Source organism: Pipistrellus kuhlii, unplaced genomic scaffold (assembly GCF_014108245.1).
Source record: "Pipistrellus kuhlii isolate mPipKuh1 unplaced genomic scaffold, mPipKuh1.p scaffold_m20_p_3, whole genome shotgun sequence".
Classification (NCBI taxonomy): domain Eukaryota; kingdom Metazoa; phylum Chordata; class Mammalia; order Chiroptera; family Vespertilionidae; genus Pipistrellus; species Pipistrellus kuhlii.
In genome coordinates, this window is record NW_023425529.1 from 152,842,497 (window position 1) to 152,866,993 (window position 24,497).

Here is a 24,497-nt window from a genome sequence, read left to right on the forward strand (position 1 = left end):
CAACAGCCAGGGGAAGGAAGGCCCATTCTTGCATGAATCTTTGTGCATCGGGCCTCTAGTTGATATGTAATATGAATGGGGCACTATTTTTAGGTGTTGGTAGAAAAGGTGTGAAAGCCCAAGTTTTACCTGGTAAACCAAAATTACTGAAACTACTATTGGGACTTTTCATAGAAATCTTGTGAAAGAAGACATAGGTTGATTGTAGACAATGCAGGACACTGGTAAGTGGTTGGATTGCCTACTCAGAGTGTGCTGATTTAAAGGATTGCTATGAGCTTAATAAAATTCTCACCTAAGTTTGGGCCTCTGCCTGTTATTTTTTTCAACTATGTTATCAATAATTTGGATAAAGAAGGAGAAAATATATTCATCATAATCATTTTTGAAGGATGTGAGAAATATGAAACAGTATCCATAATAATTTTGACTGTCAGGATAACTGAGCTGAAATTAGATACAATAAAGATAAATAACAACTTATATTTTGGGTAAATATACTTGTGAAAGCCCACTAATGGAGTAATGACACAGTCAAAAAGTTAATTTGATTATCATTTATTAGTAGAAATATAGTATATGAACTGAGTGCTAAAAGTACCAATCTATGAATTAGACCCAGGCAATATAATGCTCCTCCCTCCTTCCCTTGTCTTTGCAATATACATTCTGCCCACTGTTCCAACAAAGGGAACAATTTTCAAGGATACAGCTTTAAGAGAGCAATGGGCTATTGAGAATATCTGGATGGTTACATGTGACTGAACCCAATTAAGACCTCTATATAAACTTGTAAGATTCTGACGGGAGGGTGTGGACATCTATTTGTCTTCTGCTGATTACTCAAGAAATGTCTCAATTCTCTTATTAAACTACTAGAGGCCCATTGCTGGAAGATTCCTGCAAGAATAGGGCTTCCTTGGGCCTATTCCTGCTTGCTTCTCTGCAGCTAAGCTCCCTTCTGCACCACTTGGCTTCCTTCTATGCTGTCTTCAGTCTTGATCTGTGCCTATATATGCAAATTAGCCGCCATATTGGTTGGGTTAATTTGCATACTCACTCCTGATTGACTGGTGAGCATGGCTTGTGGGTGTAGAGGAGGTATGGTCAATTTGCATGTTTCTCTTTTATTAGATAGGATGACCTATACATCTGGAGTGGTCTGACTCTCTCTTTGGTCTCTCGTTGCCCTCTGTGTATAGGAGCCAGTTTATAGAAAAACAATTCCACACACATTAGACAACCCCTACTTTATGGTTTCAGTTGTGCATATTACATTTACAGAAGCATCCATACCAGCCAAAACAAAAAAATACTCAGAAAATCAGAGTATTGAAAGCTTGAAGTTGTAATAGATGAGGAAGTGGTGATCAAAATGAAAATATGTATATTGAGAATGGTAGAATTATTTGGAAAGTATGATGGGATTGGGGTACATACATGTTATAGCTTAAAATATTTTCAGCAAGGCTATGGCCAGGGTACATAACCTCCTGGAATAGATCTAAAACCAAGGGGTAAAAACGTTAGATACACTTTTATATAGAGTTGTGTTTTTCTGAATGTTTGTTTTCTTAATGAGTCTACCTAATCATTTGGTATTGCATATTGTCAACAAATACAGTTTTGAATTAGATAACCTTTTGTTTTATTTTAATTTTCAATTTATTGATTTTTTTTTTTTCGAAAGAGAGAGGAAGGAAGAGAGAAAGAATATTCAATTTATTGCAATTATTTATGCATTCATTGGTTGATTCTTGTATGTGCCCAGATGATGTTCGAAATCAAAATTTTAGCATATCAAGATGACACTCTCACCAACTGAGCTAACTGCCCAGGGCAGATTAGATTACCTTTTATCTTTAAAAAAAAAAAAAAAAAAAAAAAAATCCCTTGAATCATCCTTAGATTCTGTGATTTTGTGACCTGTGGAGTCAAAAAATACAAGCAAGGACTAAGATGTTTCCAATTCCTTTGAGTTTGGTTCCAGAGGCTGGGCGTCTACTAACCTGGCTTCTCTTCAGAGCTCTCACAGGGTCTTCAGAGTCAATGAGAGACGTGGGGCCTTCCATTCAGCAATGGAGCTCAACATCTGCTCTCACTAGAATGTGTGTTCTTGAAGTTTCTGCAAACAGGGAGATGGAAGATAGTAGGTATCTAAGACTTAGGCAGAAAAACAAAAACACCAAAAAAAAGTTTGCTAAAAGGAGAGGATTTTAAGTTGGTCTTTTTATTTTGAGAGAGTTTTCATGGATCCAATACTTTCTACTGAGTCAGCCACAATAAAACTATTTCAACTTACAGGGAATATTATTTCTGAGTCACAGTAATATAATGATCAGGACATTTAAATGTTTTCAGTCACTAGTACATACTATCTTTACATCACAGCAGCATACTCATAATGATAATATTTTTTATTGCACACCACTCTATGAAAATACCACAAGTTAAAGAAATTTCTTTTAATTCATGAAAGAAACGTTCGAACATCAGGTCTCAATTTCACAATGATTCTTTTTTTCCCCTCAGAAAATATGCAAACAGTAAGTAATTCATGACTCATTTATTAAAAGTCCCATGATTTCAGTGTAAATTCCTAGTGAGGCTTTGGAATTGAGGCTTCCTTTCTACTATTCCCATATTCTCTGAGTCACCAAGGTTTTTAGACATTGGCAGGAGTGCCTGTTCCTACCTCCTCGTAGTGTTACACGTGGCTAGGAAGGAATATAATGTCAGAATTTGAACTGTGAGTATAAATACCATGCATAGATCCAGGCATCTGTGGCCCCAGCCCTCAGCCCTGGGCTTCGCAAGGCTCCTCCAATGGTGATGTGCAAATAGATTTCTCAGGATCTTGTTAAAATACACCTTGTGATTCAGGAAGTCGGGGGTTGCGACCTGTGAACTTGCATTTCTAACAAGTTCCCAAGTGCTGCTGCTGCTGCTACTTCAGGTTCACAAATCCACTTTGAGAATTATTGGTTTAATGAGTTCAGAATTATTGGTTTAATGAGTTCCTCTGTCTTTCCTCCAGACACACCTCCTCCCTATAAGGTGAGTCTTTCATGCAATGCAGGAAACCTGCCAAACCAAAGCCTATGTCATTCCTTCTGAAGCAGGACTCCAAGAATTTCCTTCCCAGATCACTCTCTGGCCTAAGCACACTTTTCCTCAGTCTATATACTCTGATAGATCCAGCCACCAGCCTGTACATATCAGGGTTGGAGGGCTGATGAAGGGAGAGTTATTTGGAGGAGGCTTAGCTGTGTGCGCTGGGATGTGCCGCAGAGAGAGCTCCTCCTGGTACAGACTGAGGCCGAGAAAGAGAGAGGGGAGGGGTGGGCTCCAGCAGGCAAATGCTGGGATGGTCTTATGTCTGTTTATATAACTGACAAGGAGAAATTCCATTGTGTTATAGCTTAGTCCAATTTTAAGGTCATAGAATCACAACTTGGATAGTTCTGTTCATGACGATCCTTGCATCCAAAGTGTTCTTCTGAGAAGATGGGAACAATCTTCCTTTGCATATAACCCTCCACAGCAATTTTCCCCAATGACCACACAATTTAGGGGACAGTGTGTAGTGTGTGGGGTTTGAGATTCCACAGATTTTAGCTGAAATCTCGCTTTAACTTCTTGAGTGATTTTGAGAGTGTCAGTTACTTTTGCACAAGAGGCCATTCTTTGCCCTCAGTTTCTTAATCTTTAAAATGAGAATACAAATGCTTTCCTACACTTTTGAACTACTTATTCTTCATCCATTAGCTCAAATGCCACCATATTGATTAGATCAGATGCCTCTAGATAATCTGGAAGTCACTGCAATTTTTCATTGCATTTGCAAACCTTTGTCCTTTAATATTTGTCTTTTTGTCTTGTTTAATGTCTATTGACCCACTGGATATTGAGAGCAGGGGCCGTGTCTCCTTCATTTCCTTAATTGTGTCCTCTCTATCTGGCACAGAGGGAGGCCAGAACCTAATAGATGCTAAACCCATGCTTGCTAAATGAGCAAACAAGTGTTTGGTTAATGTCACAATTAGAGATAAAATATATTAAGTGACTGGCACATAGTAGGTGCTTCATAAATGACATGGGTGAGCTTCAGTGCAATTGATATTATAATTAGACATTTTATCTTGTTTCCTTCTACTTGACTCATGGAGGAAACTGGGGTGAATTTGGGACAACCATGATTTGAACTGTCCAAGTCAAGGAAAAAATGTGGTGTGATAAACTACTGGCTTGAACAACTAGAATCAGGATACTCTTTTCAAAGGCTCAAGAAATGAAAAACCCACAACTTAAAACAAAGGGAAAAAAGTACAAGTAAAAGTTTTGCTTGTCAATGTTGCTAGTTCCTCAGAGCTCATGGCCCCAATAGTGCATCTTCTTAAAAGACATGCGGTGTATAACCCCTTTGCCCAAGTCCTCACGCTGACATCCTCTGCCTCCTCCACCCCCACTCCCCTCACTTCTTGGGGATTATTTTATCTGTCCCTTCCGTATCAGCCAGCCCAAATATTATCCTGTCAAATATTTCTGGGGCCTCTACTTGAAGAGACATTTCTTTTTTCTTTTTAATGTCAAAATAAACCATCTGCTTGTACAACTGTTTCTAATTACTTTCCTGCCTAAACTCTCCACTTGAGGGGTTTGGCACCAGCACCCCGCCCAGAGCGGTGCTGCTGCCCAAATCTTCGCAGGCAGCTCATCAACTGCACTTGCAGCTCCCGGCAGAGCCCGGAACCTGCGCGCCTGGGTGTCCGTGTGTCCGTCTGCCCTGCCTTCTGCTGGTGGCACCTCGCCCTTCTGCAGCACCCCCTTCATCCCCCTCGCCCCCCCCCCCCCCGCGGTGAGCCCCTCCTTGCAGAAGCACAGCTCGCCCCCACAGCCCAGGAGCTCAGCATGCGTCCGGCAGGCACCGGGAACTTCTTGCTGCTGGCGTGCTCCCTCCTCCTCGCGGTGCTGTCAGCTGTTCCTCAAAACTTCTCGCCATCTCTGAGGTGAGTTTGGTTTGTTATTCAAGACGGGCTTGCCCTGCTTTGTGTGGCTGCCCCGCGGAAGTTTGGGCACGGGATGAAGGATTTCAACCTGCTCCAGTTCCTTTCTTCCTATCTATGCCGAGCGTGGCTGCTCTTCTGTTTTTTGCTTGTACTTTGGGGAAAGAAAAAAAAAAAAAAAAAGAAAAAAAAGAATCACTGAATAAATAAATAAGTTCCTCCTGCGCCAATACATATAATGGAGGAATTTCTGCCATGAGTTAAAGGTGTTGCATTTTTGTATTACATTTATTTGTATTTGTAAAAGACTGTGAGGCACATTGCAAAGCTAAGCTTTTAAAAAAGTATTAGTGTATAAGCACTGCTTCATGCAACTTTTTAAAAAGCTGTTTGTCTTATGCCATCATAACGTGTACAGCTCTCTCTCTCTATATTCATTTCTTCCTTTTCATAAAATAACTGCCCCTGGCCACCAGGGCGTAATGGGACTTTTCAAAAGTAACTGAAAAGTCAGCTAAGTGTCAGACTTTGGATTAATTTGCATTTAATCTTAATGTGCATGTAGGATTCGGGTACAAACTTCCAAGGGGCAGGCTGGGTCACCTCTAATCAACCGGAAGATGGTCCTATTCCCAGGTTGGGCCGGTCATCGCTTAGACATTTTGGGTCATGGTCATTTCTCAGGTGATAGCTTCTGGGGGGTGCCCCTTGCCTGGGACATCTCTAGAGGAAGCCTGGCCCCCAGAGCAATGTGGGGCCTCCTGGGGTTCTGCCTGCATCTGGGTGGGCACTGGGAGGAAACGTGGGCTGGGAGCAGCAGGAGCAGCGTCTGTGCTTGACCAAGGCCCTGCTGTGGTTTGTCGCCCATGCAGGAGCGGGCCCGGTGCCACGTGCAGGCTGTCCCGGGCCGAGTCCGAGCGCCGGTGCAGGGCGCCAGGGCAGCCCCCAGGGGGCGCTGTGTGCCACGGCAGGGGCCGGTGCGACTGCGGGGTCTGCATCTGCCACGTGAGCGAGCCGGGCGTGTACTTCGGGCCCCTGTGTGAATGCCACGAATGGGTGTGCGAGACCTACGACGGGAAGACCTGCGCAGGTAAGGAGGGGTGGGGTGGGGGCGCTGTCTCCTCTCTCTGACTCCCCAGCACCCAAGGGAGCCAGGACACACTTCCTTCTGGGGCTACTGCCCAAGAGGGGAAGAGGGCAGAGAAATGTAAGGAAAGACCTCTGTTCACAGTCCTCCTGGAAGTCACTGCCATCCCAAATGGATCCTTTTGTTAGGCAATTCCGGAATTATGCATGATAATACTCTCCTCCACCCTAGAGATCCAACTCAAGTAGGAATAGTATTTGCAAAACTCACCCACTTGACTTATCTCACTTGTCTCTATTTTTAGTTTCTTATTACAGACTACACCTCCCAACTTCCTCACAAAACGAGTTCTTTGGCTGGGTCCCTCACTAACGTTAATCATAATATTTGCAGTACATAAGCTTGAGTTTTATTTTTACTAGGGCAATACAGGGAAATAATATTTTTCCTAAATTCCAGGGTGGGGCAGGTGGTGTCTTTGAACTCTGATTTGCCCTCTCAAACTTAGGATATCATTCACAGCTATAAGTGCATATCAGGAACTGTGACAAGGAAAACACAAGTCGTCCATATTTACTTAGAAGCCACTGCTTTTGTACTGTTTTAGCTGCTTGAAATTTTTAGCTGCAATGAAACTTGTTATTTTGTAAGGGTGGAGTGAAAATAAATTCATTACCTTGCACATTTAAAAAAATAATTTTTTTTATTGATTCAGAGAGGAAGAGCTAGGGAGAGAGAGAAGCATCAATGATGAGAGTGAATCATTGATCAGTGCCTCCTACAAGCTCTATACTAGGGATCGAGCCTGCAACCCTGGCATGCGCACCGACCAGGAATTGTATTGTGACTTCCTAGTTCATAGGTCCATGCTCAACTACTGAGCCATACTGGCTGGGCACCTTGTACATTTTTAAGTGATTTGAGCCCTGATTTCAGAAAGGGTCAAGGTATTTATAGAGAACACCCCACCTTCTACCAGTTTCACCTAAATATGCCATTTACTTAAGGCCAAGAACCTCAATTAGGTCATTGTGAATGATACAGGCACTCCGTTAGTATAAAGACAACACCATGCATTCCAACCAGAGATTGGCATATTTGTAGGGGGGAAAAAAAATCACAACTTATTTACCCACAATATGTCTAAGAATAGAGTCCAATGCTAACATACAGAGATCAAGAATATGTTTATAGCAAAATGCTTTTTTTCTTGGCACCTGGGCCCCGGAGAGCATAGAGGGAATACTTAATATGCAGGCTGCTTGGCAGTGGAAAAAATAGTCATAGAAGTAATTCAGATGGGCACAGGTGCTTCTATGAGATTTGTTTATGCTATGAAGACTGCAGCTCAACCCTTTAAAAATAGTGAATGCCACAGCTTGTTATTTTAACTTCATCACTCCCATAAGCTTCAATACTTAGCTTTGGAATGAAAACTAAGTATTGTCTAATATTTTATTCCAAATTCAACTTCTACCCTGCTTTTCTGGATTTTATTGCCTCTGGCAAGGCCTCTTCAATATCATGAGCTCTGAATACATTTTTTTTTAAAGGACATTTTCTACTGCTCTTTCATTGGAAAAGAAGAGGTAAGATGCAGTGAACTAGTCATCAGATCATCAGCTAAAACCAGAAGAAGTTTCTCTGGTTCCTATCTTTAAAATTATGCAGACGGAATGCTGTGGTATACTGCGTTCTTTTTTTTTATATCCCATGGAAAGTGATTTGTTGTTTAACCATAACATCTTAGTCACTGCATTCCTTTCTCCCTGGTATAAAATGCAGTAACTGAGTCATCCATGGCTTTGCTTGTATATTCATTTCTGCAGAAGGCAGTCTGTGTCTCTTCATTTCAAGGTCAAATGAAATAACTGCTCATTTTCCATTCCCATCACTCTGACTGACTCCCTCTGAGGTCTGTGCTACAGGGCCTGGTGCAGAATCTGCCCCTGCAGATGCTCTGACTATCTTTGCCTGGTCCAAGGAGGAAATCCTTACATACAGACCATAGGACTGCCTTGCCAGCTTGCCCACTTGTTTTTTGCTTTAAATTTAGCTTCTCAATTTCATCTTCGATTGTTCCCCCCTAGCCAGTTTGCTCAGTGGATAGAGAGTCGGCCCGTGGACTGAAGGGTCCCAAATTTGATTCCAGTCAAGGGCACATGCTTGGGTTGTGGGCTAAATCCCCAGGAGGGGGCATATGGGAGGCAGCCAATCAATGATCTCTCTCATTATTAATGTTTCTATCTCTATCTCTCTCTCCCTCTCCCTTTCTCTCTGAAATCAATAAAAATATATTAAAAAGAAAAAGAAGTAGTTCTAATAGTATAGCTAATAACATTGAAACACAGCAGGTTGTCTTTTAAAAAAATATATGATATGCATTGTTGTAATAATATTATGTTTTATACAGGCCAGGCTGAGGGACCTCTAGTAAAACATAAAAGACAACCTGCTGCCCTAGCTGGTTTGGCTCAGTGGATAGATAGATGGATGGAGAGATGGATGGATAGATGGATGGATGGATGGATGGATGGATGGATGGATGGATGGATTGGCTTTGTATATGTTGGGCATTTGACTCAGTGAAGCAATTTAGTTTTCTTAGTGTAGTCTGGTCCTGTTGTTATTGATCCAAAACTCAAAAGGTCGAGCAAGGATAGTTATTTTGGCCCAGTCTCACCAGCAGCTGTGTGAGATACACCATGCCCTTTTAAAGTTAGGTCCATTGGGATTATAATACTGCGAATCATAAGAAACGTAGTTATTTTAGTTTGAGCTGGTTGAAAGTCATTGCATTTACAAGATCACAAATGGTCTATTTCTTCCAGTATCCACTTGTTCCTGGCCGTGCATCTTCCTTAGACTTTAATAGTATGAAGCCTGGCCCAATGATTGGTCATGTGGGTATTATATTCTAATAAGGAGTAACCTAATTTTGGTGAAGTATGTATTGAAGAATAGTAAAATGTTTGGTTACATTAAAAAAAACACACCTTTTAGTTAATTTTTAAAATATCCCTGGAAACCCCCAATAGCTATGATTATACTTAAATAAAATAATTGGTTTCTTAAAAAATATTTTCTAATCACTTTTAATATAAGTAGATCTACAGTTGTATGTTAAACAATTTATTCTTATATTATTTTTTTAACTAGAGGCCTAGTGCATAAAATTCATGCACTGGGGTGTGTGTGTCCCGATCTGACACCCCTCGGGGATGTCCTGCACCCTCTCCAATCTGGGACCCCAGTGGGATTGGGCCTAAACTGGCAGTCTGACATCCCTCTCACAATCTGGGACTGCTGGCTCCTAACCACTCATCTGCCTGCCTGCCTGCCTGCCTGATTGCCCCTAACCACTTCTGCCTGCCAGCCTGATCCCTCCCCTGCCAGCCTGATTAACACCTAACTGTTCCCCTGCCAGCCCAATTGCCTCCAGCTGCCCTCCCCTGCTGATCTGGTCCCTCCCACCTGCCTTCCCCTGCTGGCCATCTTGTGACAATGTGAGGGAGGCCATCTTGTGATGACATGGGGCAGCCATCTTGTGAAGACCATCTTGTGATGACATGGGTGCAGCCATTTGTGAGGGTGTGAGGGTCAATTTGCAAATTATCTTTATTATATAGGATTATTGTATTATTTTCCATACTAACAAATGTAAACTTACTTTTGCCATACCCCGTGTGTGTGTGTGTGTGTGTGTGTGTGTGTGTGACTTAAAAGAGTCTCAGTTTTGCACAGCTTGTGTGGCTCAGTGGTTGAGCATCAACCTATGAACCATAAGGTAATGATTCAATTTCTAGTCAGGGCACATACCTGGATTGTGGGCTTGATGTAGGAGGCAGGTGATCAATGATTCTCTCTTATCATTGATGTTTCTCTCTATTCCTCTCCCTTCTTCTCTGAAATCCATAAGAATATGTATTTTTAAAAGAATATATGTTTTTAAAAAAGAGTTTCAGTTTTAATAAATGGGAAGAGCTAACTGAATTTAGCAAACACTTTTGATGTGCTGTACATCTCTGTTTGCTATTGAAGGGGGACATAAAGTTGAGGAGAGCTTCCCATTGAATAGGGAGGTCAAGAGGAATATCAAATACCTATAATTCAACACAGGATATAATTTCTACACATATTTTAAGGATTCCTTTAAGGCAAAAATTAAATGTGATATTTTGGTTAGACATTCTGGAGAATGTGGTAGCACATACATCTTTATGTTTAGGAAGGTTTTTAGTCCAAAAGGTTGATTGTAGGAATTCTGAGTGAAAAAAAGTTCAAGCAAAGACATAGAGGCAGAAAAGTATGTGGGTATGTTTGGGGAATAGTGATGGACTCTAGGTTTGGCTTGGCTGGATCCAGGGCTGTGGGGAAAGTAAGGATATATTGAGAGGTATAGATGGACATATTGTGGAGGACTTTGAACTTGGATATAATGTTTGTACTCAGATAAACAGTGTACGGGAGCCATGAAGTGGATGAACATGGGAACCATGGTTAGTGCTCAAACTCATGAAAGGTAATGTGGTGCCTGAGGACACAGCAAATTGGGGTAGACATTCGAGGGGAGGAACACCATTTAGATGCCACTTATATTGTAATCCAACTGAGAGAGAATAAGGTTTGAATTATGATGAATTTTAAACACTTTGAAACCTGCTCCTTAACACCCTCTCCAGTAAAGGAATGTATTGAACAGACAGACTCTGACTGCCTCCTTTCTTGTAGTAAGTGTTTTCATCATGGTTCTACTATCTCCTGTAGTTTCTATTTATTAATTTTTTTTTAATTCTCATCCAAGGATGTGTGTGTGTGTGTGTGTGTGTGTGTGTGTGTGTGTGTGTGTGGTGTTGTTGTTGTTTTATTTTTAGAGTGAGAGGATAGTACAGAGAGAGACAGAAATATCAATTTAAGAGAGAAACATTGGTTGGTTGCCTTCCATATGGGCTCCTACTAGGGACTGAGCCTGCACACCTTTTGGTGTATGGGGTGACACTCCAATCAACTGAGCCACTGGCCATGGCTCCTGTATTTTTGGAGAACGCATTCAGGAGTCTTCCACTACTAGCTCACTCACCCACTTAATGCAGTCCTCTTGTTTGAGCTCTGCCCTCCCTAGGTTCATCCATTTTGGATAAGTGTACCTTGTCTTATGCCAAATGACACATAAAATTTGAAGGTTTCCATCTTCAGGAAAGTGCCAGACCTGCACACCACTTTCTCTCAACTGCACTGCTTTCTGTGCACACCACTCTGCAGCTCCTCCACAGACACCAAAATACATTGGCTTTGAGCCAGGCCAGTCCCACACTTTGATAATCTAAGAAGCATATTTATAATATGATGGTACTTAGGACAAATAGTGTCACTGTGACAAGTTCAGCAGTTATTTTTTTTTAGTAAAATTTCCCCAGAAAGAAAGAGGAGCATATGGGAACAAAATTATTAGTGTTACAGGTTTTACATTTGCAAAGCATAAACCTCCTTCATAGGGTTCTCAAAGTTCTATATATTTGGAGACATGATGCTAAAAGTGACATCCCATGTCTCTTGGAATCATAATGCCTCCTCCCAAAACAAACAAACAAAAAACAAACAACAAACAAACAAACAAACAACAAAAAAACTGCTCAGCTCTCTGGACCTCAGACACAGATGTTAAATCAGACCAGTGACTCATGCTACTCAGGGTTTGGACGTGGGTAATCAATGCCATAGAAACAGAGATGACAGATATAGCCCTTTTGTCTGAAGAATTTCCTGTCTGAGGAGTTATGAAGTAAGACAAGACATTTTCCTAAGTTCTATTTCCTCATTCATGGGTCAGTGCTCAACCACTGAGCAACACAGGCCAGACCCTTCCTCATTCTTAAAGCTAAATATGGACATGGAATAATATCCTGGCAAAAAGATGTAAACGGATGGAGCTGACTTGCAGAGGTATTTGTTTTGCCCATGCACCTTTCTCCACCTGGAGTTCAGCAGTCCTTTGAATAAAGAGATGAATAAGGTGACCACCTGTGAGGATGGCTTAGCCACAAAACAGGAATCTGGCTTACACTGGGGAGCTGCCAGCCCAGTCCTGGACAGCTTGCTTCTGCACATAAGAGTAATAAAACTATCGAGAACCCAGATATCAACCCAAATCACTATGCTCAATTAATATTTGACAAAGGAGGCACAAATATACAATGGAGTCAAGACAGTCTCTTCAATAAATGGTGTTGGGAAAATTGGACAGATACATGCAAAAGAATGAAACTAGATCACCAAGTTACACCATACACAAAAATAAACTCAAAATGGATACAGGACTTAAACATCAGATGGGAAACCATAAAAATACTAGAAGCATCCACAGGCAGCAAAATCTCAGACATATGCCAAAAGAACTTCTTCACTGATATTGTCCCTAGGGCAATGGAAGCTAAAGAGAAAATAAACAAATGGGACTACATCAAAATAAAAAGCTTTTTTACAGCAAAAGAAACCATCAACAAAACAACAAGAAAGCCCACTGTGTGGGAGAACATATTTGCAAATGTTACCACTGATAAAGGTTTAACCTCCAACATCTACAGACAGCTTATACAACTAAATAAAAGGAAGATGAATGATCCAATTAAAAAATGGGCAATGAACCTAAATAGAATATTTTCAAAAGAAGACAGAAGGAAGGCCAAAAGGCACATGAAAACATGCTCAAAGTCACTAATTATCCGAGAGATGCAAATCAAAACAACAATGCGGTACCATCTCACACCTGTCAGAATGGCCAACATCAACAAATCAACAAACGACAAGTGTTGGCGAGGTTGCAAAGAAAAAGGAACCCTCCTGCACTGCTGGTGGGAATGCAGACTGGTGCAACCACTGTGGAGAACATGTGGAGTTTCCTCAAAAAACTGAAAATGGAACTCCCATTTGACCCAGTAATCCCACTCCTAGGAATATATTCCAAGAAACTAGAAACGCCAATTAGAAAGGATATATGCAACCCTATGTTCATAGCAGCACAATCTACAATAGCTAGAATTTGGAATCAGCCTAGGTGCCCGTCAGCAGATGATTGGATCAAAAAACTATGGTACATTTACACAATGCTGCCATAAAAAAGAAGGATTCTCATCATTTGCAGCAACCTGGATGGAATTGGAGAATATCATGCTGAGTGAAATAAGCCAATCATTGAAAGAGAAACACCACATGACCTCACTCATTTATGGATAATAAAGAACATTATAAACTGATGAACCAAAAGTTAGATATAGAGACAGTAAAGCAACAAGTAGACTGTCAAATTACAGCAGGTAGGGTAGAGAGATCTGGGGGAGATAATAGATCAACCGAAGGACTTGTATACATGCATATAAGTACAACCAATGGGCATAAAACTCTGGGGAGGGAGGGTATGTCTGAGGGGGGGCAATGTTAAAATATGTACACAGACAATAATTTAATAAAAAAAAGAAAAAAATTAATAAAACTTTCATCTTGTTTGCCTTGTCATTTTGTGGTTTCTGTCATTGGCAGCTAAGTATAAACCTATTTGAAACAATGGTTTTATTCAAAATGTTCAAAACCATTAAAATAAAGCAAGAGTAGAGTATGCATTGTGAATTCCTGAGAGCTTGAATTCCTGAGACCTATAGGGCTGGGCTTCACACCAGTTTACCTGATATTTAGACTTCATTAGTTTGGATAAACTCCATGAGACTCTGTTTGTTCATCTCTACAATGGGGTATAATTAACACCCTGGGGAGGGTTATTGTAAAGTTTAAATGATAAGTGAAGGACTGAATAAAATAACTGACACATAGTCATCATTCTAAATGGTAGCAATTATGACTGTGTTGTTATTACTAGTAAACCTAGAATCTCAAAGAGGATTATTCTAAGAAAAAAGGGAAAACATCTATGCTTTAAATGTACTACAAGTAACTAAGTGAACAGTGATAGGAGTATATTCCCTGGACTTATTTTTAAAAATTTTATTTGTATTGATTTTAGAGAGGGAGGAAGGGAAGAGAAAGAGAGAAATTGATGGCTGCCTTCTGCACAACCCTACTGGGGATTGAGCCTGAAATCTGGGCCTGTGCCCTGACCGGGAATTGAATGGTGATTTATGATGCCCAAGGTAATGCTTCATCAACTGAGCTGCATAGGCCAGGGCCCTTACCTCTTAATATGCTTTATATATACTAATTTTTTGCTTAGCAGTGTTTAGACAGTTACTATTTCTAAGAAATTGTGATGTAATATTTTAAAATCTGGTTACCAGAAATGAAATGACCAGAAAGAATATAAAAATAATTTATGTATTTAAATGCTTAAATTTTTAAAATTTATCTGTATATTTAAAAAATTATTAAAATACAATGCATGTTTGCTACAAAAAGTCAAACAATATATATGTGCGTGAATAAAAATTAATACAGTGGAGATGAATTTTGTGTAGAAAACAGGTTCTACATCAGGACATTTGAAGTTTTGTGGTTTTTTTTTTTTAATGTGTTTTTATTGATGTTTTCAGAGAGAGGAAGGGAAAGGGAGAGAGAGAGGGAAACATTGACGTGAGAGGAATATTTACCAATTGCTTTCTATTAGGCAGGGATTAAACCTGCAAACTAGGTCTGTGCCCTGACCAGGAATTGAATGGGTGACCTTTTGGTGCATGTGGCAATGTACAACCAACTGAGCCATACATGCCATGGTTAGACATTTGAAATTTAAATTTTACCCTGACTCTAAAGAAGGCACTGTGTTTGAGTTCGTTAAGCTGTCTCCAGCACAGGAAACACTAGGAAATGACTGGAAGGCCATTGTGGTTTGGGGCTGGGTATTAGATAAGCTCAGGTGGATTGTTCTTTTGGGGCCCCTCAGCCTGGTGAGATGCTCAAAGTAGGAGATACACACCAAGCACCTCAATCCACAGAGGGAACATCCCTTTCACACTCCCATTTTACACCCACTTGGAGCCTCTGCCCACCAAATGGAATGGCAGAATGTCTACACAGTTAAAATTGTTATTTCATCTCCTTTTATTGCCAAATATATACTTTAAATCCCTAAGCTCATATAATTGAATTCAGGTAAGTTAAATATGTATGTGTGAGACTCCCCTTTAATGTCCCTCTTAATCGAAACCTTTGGAATTAATCAACATTAAATTTAGGATGTATACTTTCATATTTCCCATAGTTATATAAATACTAGAGGCCTGGTGCATGAATTTGTTCATGCACCAGTGGGGTCCCTCTGCCTGATCTGCAGCATCAGGCCGAAACCAGCTCCTGACATTCCTTGAGGGGTCCTGGATTACAAGAGGGCACAGACCAGGCCCAGGGACGCCACCAGTGCACAATTGGGACCTGAGAGGGTTGTGGGAGCTTGGCCAGCCATGGAGGGATTGGAGGAGGGCTCCAGGGCATGTCCAGCCCATCTTGCTCAGTCCCAATTGGCTGGACTCTAGCAGCCAGCTAATCTGCTAGTCAAAGCATCTGTCTCCTGGTGGTCAATGCACATTATAGAGAGTAGTTGAGTGGCCTTAGCATATACTAATAATTAACATATTATGTTTTGATTGGTTAAATAGATGACCGGATGACCAGACACTTAACATATTAGGCTTTCATTATATAGAATGTGTGTTGAGCACATACACACACATATACACACATACACACAGCTCTGTTTCTCTCTCTCTTGTTTTTTCCTTTAAGAATATATCATGGCCACCATTCTTGTTTAATGATATATATAATTAGGAATTTTAATAGACATACAATGTTTTATAGTATGAATGTATTATTTTGTTAAACAGTATTACTGAACATTCTGGTTTTTGTTACTTTTGAAATATATAGGTAGGTAGATGATAGATAGATAGATAGATAGATAGATAGATAGATAGAAGATAGATAGATTTTAAAAAGTATTTTCAAATGCCAATTTAACATTGTACACACCTATTCATACAGATACATGCACACAGCTCTGACTCTTGCAACTACATGTAGACATTTCCACCAGGGGATGTTGGGTTCAAAGGCACAAAGGAGGAAGGAAGGGAGTCACCAGCCAATAGATGTGTTAATAAAAGTGTCTTCAAACATTGCTGATCTCAGTAAAGGGAAACTTCAGATGAGGTGTACTGGGATATCTGAAGCCTTTTTCTTTAGGAAAATTTAGATTCCAAGCCTGGTGTGGGATTCAAGGTCAGGAGTCACATCTGAGAAGGGGAGAAGTGTAGTATTGCTGGTGCCAAGAGAACCAGAGGGATTTTCCATAGCATTTTCAGGCCTTCACACAGGTAAATTCTCAAGATATTTTCATTAACTCTTAAATTGTTAAGAATAGAGAGCTGCAAGAAGGTTGCAAATCTCATTTTCTTTGGAAAAGAATGCTTTGTCTTTTCAAAGATCATATTTCCTGGCAAATAAGAAACTGTATTTTGTAATAGAACTCATTCTTCTGTCTGCTCCAAATAATCTTAGTTAAGCCTAGGTAGAAGAATGACGGCTTTATAAAGGGGCAACAAAATAAGACCTTTTATAAGGTCTGACCTTGTGTCACCCCAGGCATAACTTGTGAGGTAAGATAATTTTCTATGCCAAGAGACCTATCATCCTAATTGTACCTAGGCTAGTTCAAATACGTAATTATTCCAAGTGGATAGCTACCCACTCTATTTTCCTGTTTTATTATTGTATCCACGTACTTCCTAGGGAATGGCAGGCTAAAAATATATATATTTTTAAAAGTCAGTGAGTTTTGGTATTGCTCAAAAACTTGTATGGCAAGGCAGTAATTGTAAATTTGTGAGTCAATTGGGGTGGTAAGAAGCAAAATTGGAAGTTAAAACATGGTAAATATATTTCCCAATTGGTTACTACTGCTCTTTCAAAACTCATTTTCTGCTGTGCAAAATAGTTAAACAAAACTAATTATTTTTCTAAACAAAGTGACTTGGCCATTTAAATAGTTTCCTCTTCAAAACACAAAAACTAATTTTTTTTCTTGCTGTTTTGGTCAACACCATTAGTTATGTAAACTCCAAGAGCAATCTTGATATGGAAATAATTTATTTGTTTTAAGAAAGAAAATGTTTGATTTATTAGCTATGTACTGGATAGACTTCTCTCAATTGCTGCTTGGATGGATTTGAACCTTAAAATTAATGCCACATTATCAATGCAAAAGAATAATGGGAAAACGTCTACTTATATTTGAGTATGCTTTGCTAGAAAATATTTTTGTACATATGACTTCATTCAATTCTTATACGTCTTTTAAGAGGGAGTCAAAATTATTATTCTCCAACTATCATACTATGTAATTGAGAAGAAATCATTAGAGGGCTGCTCTTCAAGCACATTAAAGTTGCTCTGAAAACACATACTTAGGTAAATATTTTCATAAATTTGAAGTTCTAAAATGATAACATAATTGGAGAAACCTTATTTTTACATTTAAAAATATATATTCTGTTGACATTTTTTCCATGGAAAAGCATATTTGGACCCTCATTTTTGTCTTATGTCAGAGAAGTACACATTGAAGCTCAAATAGTGAGCAGAACACCTTACTCATTTAACATCAAAAGAAATTCAGGTAACAAAAATCACTTACATTTCTTGTCATACCAACAAAGAGCATTTTTCTTAGCTGCAATTGAAATTCTTAGAGTGACTGCATTTAGCACCAACTATTATCCAAATAAGGATTCTCTGGAGTCAGCAATGGGAGAAATTTTTTCATAAACTTTGGTTTTCTTTGTCTATAGAAGTGAAAGAAAAAATAGGAGAGTTGAACATATACGTTTGTTATTTCATGGATATTAACTAGTGTTATTTTGTGTATTACATATTTGACTATTTTGAATAGATCACATTAGATATTATCTTTTGAAATATCTTATGAAATCTAACTATTTATAATATGAAATCTAAAAATTCAAATACATGGGTATTTTAATATATATAGCCTTTTTGAGAACAAAGATATGCAAATGAACAGAAATGCATGATGAGGGAAGAAAGGTATCTATATAGAACTGATCAGCTTTGATTGGACCATCATGAGAGTTTACTTTGTACTTTGAAAATGAGTGTGTCAATCTTTGGGTTCTGACATGAAAGCTTCTGGGGACATCCTACAAATGTCATTCATCAATCCGCTTGGGATTCCTGAGATTCTACTGCTTCCAAATATCATTCCTGCTACTTTGTCAGATGTAGGATTATAAGAGTCATGAGTGGCAATGCCCTGATCTGTTATGAATATAATCTTTATTGAATTTAGTAATCTTTCCTTTGAGAAAGCTAAGTGAGCAGGTTTGGATAGGGTGGAAATGCAGAGGCTGAGAGCTCTAATTAGTACTTAGGAACTGGAAAGAAAAACAAACTGTTCTATCTCCACTAAAATTACTTATTCTGTGACTTTGAACAAGTCACTTGACTTCGCTGAACTTCAGTTATTAAATTCAGCAATAATTTATTAAATAGTTCCAAAATATGTCTAGAAGAGGACGAGGTATTGGTAGATGGGGAACTAGAACCATCAGAAAGAAGCAGGAGCTGAATCCAGTGAAACTGCAGGTTTAAGAAAGAGGTGGAAGACTTCCCTTGCCTACAGGCAGTCACTAAAGAGATAAGCCCTGTTACCTTCAGCTCACCTTGAGAACTCTACTATTTTTGAGAAATTTCAGAACTTTAATTTCCATCAATTATTATTTAATGAGTGCTCAATGTGTGCCTGGTATTGTAATATAGGCATTAATATTGTATAGAGTGGGTTTGGCATTTAATTCCCAACTATCTGCACAGTTATTAGAGTACAATAAAATAATATTTATGTGCATATTGCAATTTGTACCCTGAGTGTGTAGGTATCAAAAATTGTAGTATCTGCTACTCTTTCCATAGACAAGTTAACTAGTCAAAGCATCATGAGTTTGAGAAAAATTAGTAAATAATAAGTATGGGGTATTGGGAGGAGAATAGCAAGGTCTAGAAAAAAAATTCTTTGGAATACAGTTAAAAGTTGTTTAATTCTAATAATGTATCTCATATTGTTATGAAATTGAGACATGGAAATGATAATACAGTTGACATTGCTGTATGCTTCTTGTGTGGTGTTAAATTCTCACAGCCAACCCATTGGTTAGGTCATCTTGCCATTCTAGAGATAAAGACTTGAGCCAGAGAAAGATTAATGGAATATTTAGGATCACATTTTGTTTGACATCAAAAGCTATGCAGTCACTCTTATATTTAGCACAGTGCCCAAGAACATTGAATTCCTTTTCTGCAATTTTGAGTTACCATATGCAATATTAATACACAATAATTAAATGTGTGTGTTTTTCCAAATGTGGAAGTGTGAGAGGCAGGTTAGTGAAAAAAATTCAAAGGGAAGAATTCTGAGGGTTCAAAAATTGACTCTGCCCATTACGAACTATATGATCTTGGGAAGTTAATACACTTTCTTGTGCCTCTATTTCCCTATCTCTTTGTTATTGTGAGAATAAGGACTCAGGAAAATCCCTGTGTAACAAAAATAACCTTACTTTTGTTATAGATATTACTAATCTATTTCCATATAACTACAATTCTGTACTCCTCAAAGGCAGGATGAATTTTATCTAATACTCTGGCTTAATTAGAGTTTTATTGTTATTGATATAAGAATGCTCCATTACAAGCCAGCCCAGAATTTGGTGGTTTATCAAAAAGAACCAAAACTAATACTTATGTCTTATTCTTGGGTGTGCAATTCAGCAACAACTCTGCTGGGCAAGGCTGGATATCAGGCTCCAGGTGGGGCTCAGGTCTGGTCCACATTATCTTTATGCTCTTCGGGGTAGGCTTATATCATCACAGTTCACAGTAACACTGGAGGGTGAGAGAAAATACTGGATATTTCCTAAGTCTTTGTGCAACTGTACTTTATAATCATTTACCACTAAGCAAAAGGAGCCACATGGCCAACACTAGTATCAATGCTGTGCCTTCCTTCTACTGTGCTCTGCAAGATGGCATGGTTGGAGGGAGTCAAGTTGTTGACAGCAATACTTCTATCAACCATAGGATTTAACATAGGCTTCAAATATGGTGGCTTCTCAGTGAAATTAGTTGATTGATGTGATTGTGAATATCTGACTGACATTTAAATTTATTTTGGAGGTAAAAATGTTTTGTTTTTAAGTGTAACTAAATTAATTACATAGAAAATTAGGAGGATCTTTATGAGGAGGCAAGAAAACTAAAAAGCAAAAACATATCACTAGCTAATATACAATGAGAGAATTTATCTTAATCTTATGAAAATGAATCCCTTAAACATAGACTTAATATATTGAGGGTCAAAGGTTGAGTGTTCATTTCTACTGTACTTAAATTTACTCAATATGTCATTTTATGGCATCTTCCAACTGATCTTTGTATAAATGTGTGTGCCAAATTCCATAAAACTGGTTTGGTCAAAACCAAACTCTTGATGCATGTCAATGAGAAAGGTTCAATAATTTTTGTTTTCATATGAACATTCAGTAAGCCATTATCTGTCATTAGTTAAATTACTATCTTTAATTTTCACACTTTTCTACCTAAAAAGAATATTTTATGGTAATCATTGATGTATGAGGATTTCCTAACGCCCTTTTATCTGTTGTTTCTGGTAACTCTGTGCCTCAGTTGGTTCTTTTCCTTTGTGTTGTATGTGGCGTGTATGGGTCAGTTGATTAGAGCACCATCCTGTACACCAAAATTTGGCAAGTTTGATTCCTGGTCAAGGCACATACCCAGGTTGCAGGTTCAATCCCTAATCCAGAAGAGCTGGTCCATCATGTTTCTCTCTGTCTCAGAAAAAAAAAATCAATAAACATTTAAAAAAGAATATTTTATGTAGCATATCTTTGATTCCTTCAATAAGTTATTTTTGAAATTCCTTTTGTCTTCTGTGAACCTTTAAAATGCATAGGAATAAGTCAACATATTTCATATTATTTAGATTTCTCTTTTTCAAATTAAAAAAAAAGAATTTACTTAAGAATAAAGGAGAATGTGGAGAATGTAAAGAGTTTTAAATTGTGTGAGCTATCAACAAAATCATTGGTTGGCTAGCCAACCAGTGTAAACTAATTGACAACACTGTTAGGTAGTTAATTAACTGATTCAGAATGTATTTCCTGTATCTAATGAGGGACTGTAGGTCCTTTAGGGAATACTTTTTTATAATGTTTGATTAGTTTTGAAATTTAAAATACTTAGTTTTATTGGAAGCTCATAGGACTATAAATATTTTTGACAAAAATGTGTGCATAATTGTTAGAAAGGTTGTATAAATTAGTCACCATTTTTAAGAGTGGAAATTCTGAAAATGCCCTGTTTTCTTATATATGAAGAGCCAAAGACTTATATACAGATATAAAATAAGAGATGTACAATTGTGTTGTATGTGTACAATTTTGTGTCATTTGTTTATTCAAGCACCATCTATTTACTAGGCAACTGTTGTGGATCAGACCCTGCATTGGTAGCTGTAGGGATTATAAAGATGAAAATATATGATTATTTTCCTTGGGAAATGTAGTAGTAGGTTTAAATTATAGTATACTGAATTATTAAAGAGGTAAAACTGCCTCACACATGGGGTATTTGAACTATTTTGAAGATAAATAAGATATTGACTAGTGGGTGTGAGAGTACTGACATTCTAGTTAGGGGGCAAAAATAAGCAAAATTTGAAGGTAAACAGAATGGGTAGTAGTCTTGATTGTTTACGTCATTGGATTTTTTCTGAGAGGTTATCCAAAAGAAGCCTCAAAGATAGGTAGGAACAGCTCATAGAGAGCCTTTCAGTGCAAATAAATAAATAAATAAATAAATAAATAAATAAATAAAAATAAAAAATGATTGGACAGCCCTTGGCAGGCAATGGTGAGCGGGTAATTTTCTTTTCCAGACAGAAGTTTCAGGGAATTGATCTTGGGGTAAATGGAAAGAGAAAAGCCTTTAAATGGAGGGAACAATGAGAAAGTTATTTTAATAGCCAAGAGTGAACACTAATAATGTTATGAATGATGTTGTTCATAGAAAGAAAATGGAGAGAATGATGTTAACTACATCATTATATGATGGAAATGACAGAGGTAGGAAACTGTACTGGGGAGTTGGCGGCAAGATTCAATTGGTAAATGTAAACTATTATAGTCATTCTGCAACCTCCCACGCCTTCCTCCAGAGTCCTGGGACTATTTATCATTTGAAATTAAAGGGCTAAATCTTTGCGTATGTAAAGCAATCTTGCCCTACTCTAGGGCTAAGTATTTCCTCATTCAAATACCAGCCACTTGAGGGATTGGAGAAAGCTATATTGGGGTTAGAAATAGGAAGCTGAGAGGGCAGTGTTTTTGAGAGCAAAGGGATGAGGAGCAATTGTTCATAATACAGCCCTATGAAGGTGGCAAGTGGTGGCCAAAAATATATATAAATTCCCAAAGATTGCCAATTTATCACATAATGAGCATGTCCTAGAAGCTGAGAAATTTTAAGAAGTTAATGACTGATCCCAACTCATTTTCTCTCAAATTTTACATCTATTGAATAGATAACTTTTTAGTTATTTAAATACATATTTTTATGTGTAGATGTGTAGATGTCTAGGACACTTTGACTCTTTACTACTAGATATGACCTTTTTTCTTTTTTTTTAGGATTTTGAAAGATGAATGAGAAGTGAAATTATAGGTTGTATGGCAAACAGTAGTTATAACTCTTAAGTATAGTACTCCAAATAAAACAATATCTGTCTTAATTATTTCATTATGTAAAAATAGCTTCAATTTTAAGCCATCAGCAATTAAATTCCTTACGGAAATATCAGAAGCTTACATAATTTTCTATGGAAAAGAAATCTAGGTATTTTAAATTTTTTGTGTGTATCTCTAATATTTCATTACAGGATGCTATAAAATTTAATTTTAGAATATCAGGAAGTATGAAAAAACTTAAATATACTATGAAGTCTATTTTGTGTAATAATTTCCTTGTGACTTCCCTTTTTATACTTTTAAATCTACAAGCACAAAATATGATGGAGTAATTCATGCTTATTTGGGAGTAATTGTCTTCTGGATACTTAGGTATTGGGTAGGACATTTTTGGGGGTCCAAGTAATTGAAAACCCAACCCAAACATGTGAAAGACAAAAAAAACACACACACAAAAAAACACCATTTATTGGCCCACTTAATTGAAATAGGCCAGTGATTTCCAAAATGTGGTTCTTGAGCCAGCATCAATTGGGGACTTGTTAGAAATGCAAATTCTGAGGCCCCAACCCAGATTTACTGAACCAGAAAGACTGACTGTGAGGCTTAGCCATCTGCTTTAATAAACCCTCTGGGTTGTTCTGATGCATAGTACTTTCAACAATGAAGATAAATTTAAAATTTTTCATTACCTGAGCATTAGTGGTCTAGGACTAAATCTTTAGGTGCAACTCAATTTAGGGCTCAAAGGATGCCACCAGGATATAAAAGTGGACTCTGTTACCCCTGGGATAGCCCCATTTCCAGGTTTCACATGGTTGCCAGCGATAGCTTTAGATACTTGTTAACACAGCACCCTGCTCAGTGGACAAGAGAAATTATTTCACCTTGAGTTGGGTGTTTAATACCAGACACAAATCTGGATCTATGCAGAGATGTGAAGAAAACTAGAAATGATCATTACAGTGGGTCAATATATACAATATATTTTTCTTGTATTCAAATCTCTTTTAAACAGAGCCAGAAATATGTGACTGTGAAGAGGGCCAAAGTCTGGGATAAGATAGTGAGAAAAAACCCCCACAGAGATTAGGTTAGTGGGATAACAAAGACTATTGAGAAGTAGGGAGAAGTGTAAATAATGCAATATGCAACATTGGTTTCACATTTTATTAGACTTGCAGCTTTAAAACTTCATAAGCTATTTACATGTCATGTTTAATATTATAAAGTAATGATAATTTTAATTATTCATGCAAATTGCTATTCTCCATGACTATATTACTATTCACTTATTCAATCAATGCATGTTTATGTAGCACTGTAAGGGACATAGGCACACTCAATATTCCATATTACACTTAAGTGAGTTTTACACCTAAAACATGACTATATTAGGTTTTTTTTTTTTAATGCTTTCTAAATTGCATCAAATGGCCAAAAAATCTAGAAATATGTAAAGAGATACCAAAATATATTTTTAAGGTCAGTATTTTGTAATAAAATTTTCTTTATAATATGTCTTTTTAAACCTTGAACTTGTTTTATTGCTCTCAGGTACTCCCAGTGTTTTTAATAACTTATCTTATATTTTGTTACTGTATCTTTATTGTGTAAAAATCCCCA

The 24,497-nt window shown here is 38.0% G+C and overlaps 1 protein-coding gene across 1 annotated transcript in view; it reads left to right on the forward strand.

The window, feature by feature from the left end:
* The first annotated feature begins 4,723 nt into the window (after positions 1-4,723).
* Positions 4,724-24,497, forward strand: part of ITGBL1 (integrin subunit beta like 1) — a 196,049-nt gene continuing 176,275 nt past the window's right edge. Inside the window, exons 1-2 of the mRNA XM_036455992.2 lie at positions 4,724-5,009; positions 5,879-6,096. Coding sequence (XP_036311885.1) covers positions 4,912-5,009; positions 5,879-6,096 — 316 coding nt within the window. The 5' untranslated portion in view covers positions 4,724-4,911. The remainder of the gene's footprint in view (positions 5,010-5,878; positions 6,097-24,497) is intronic.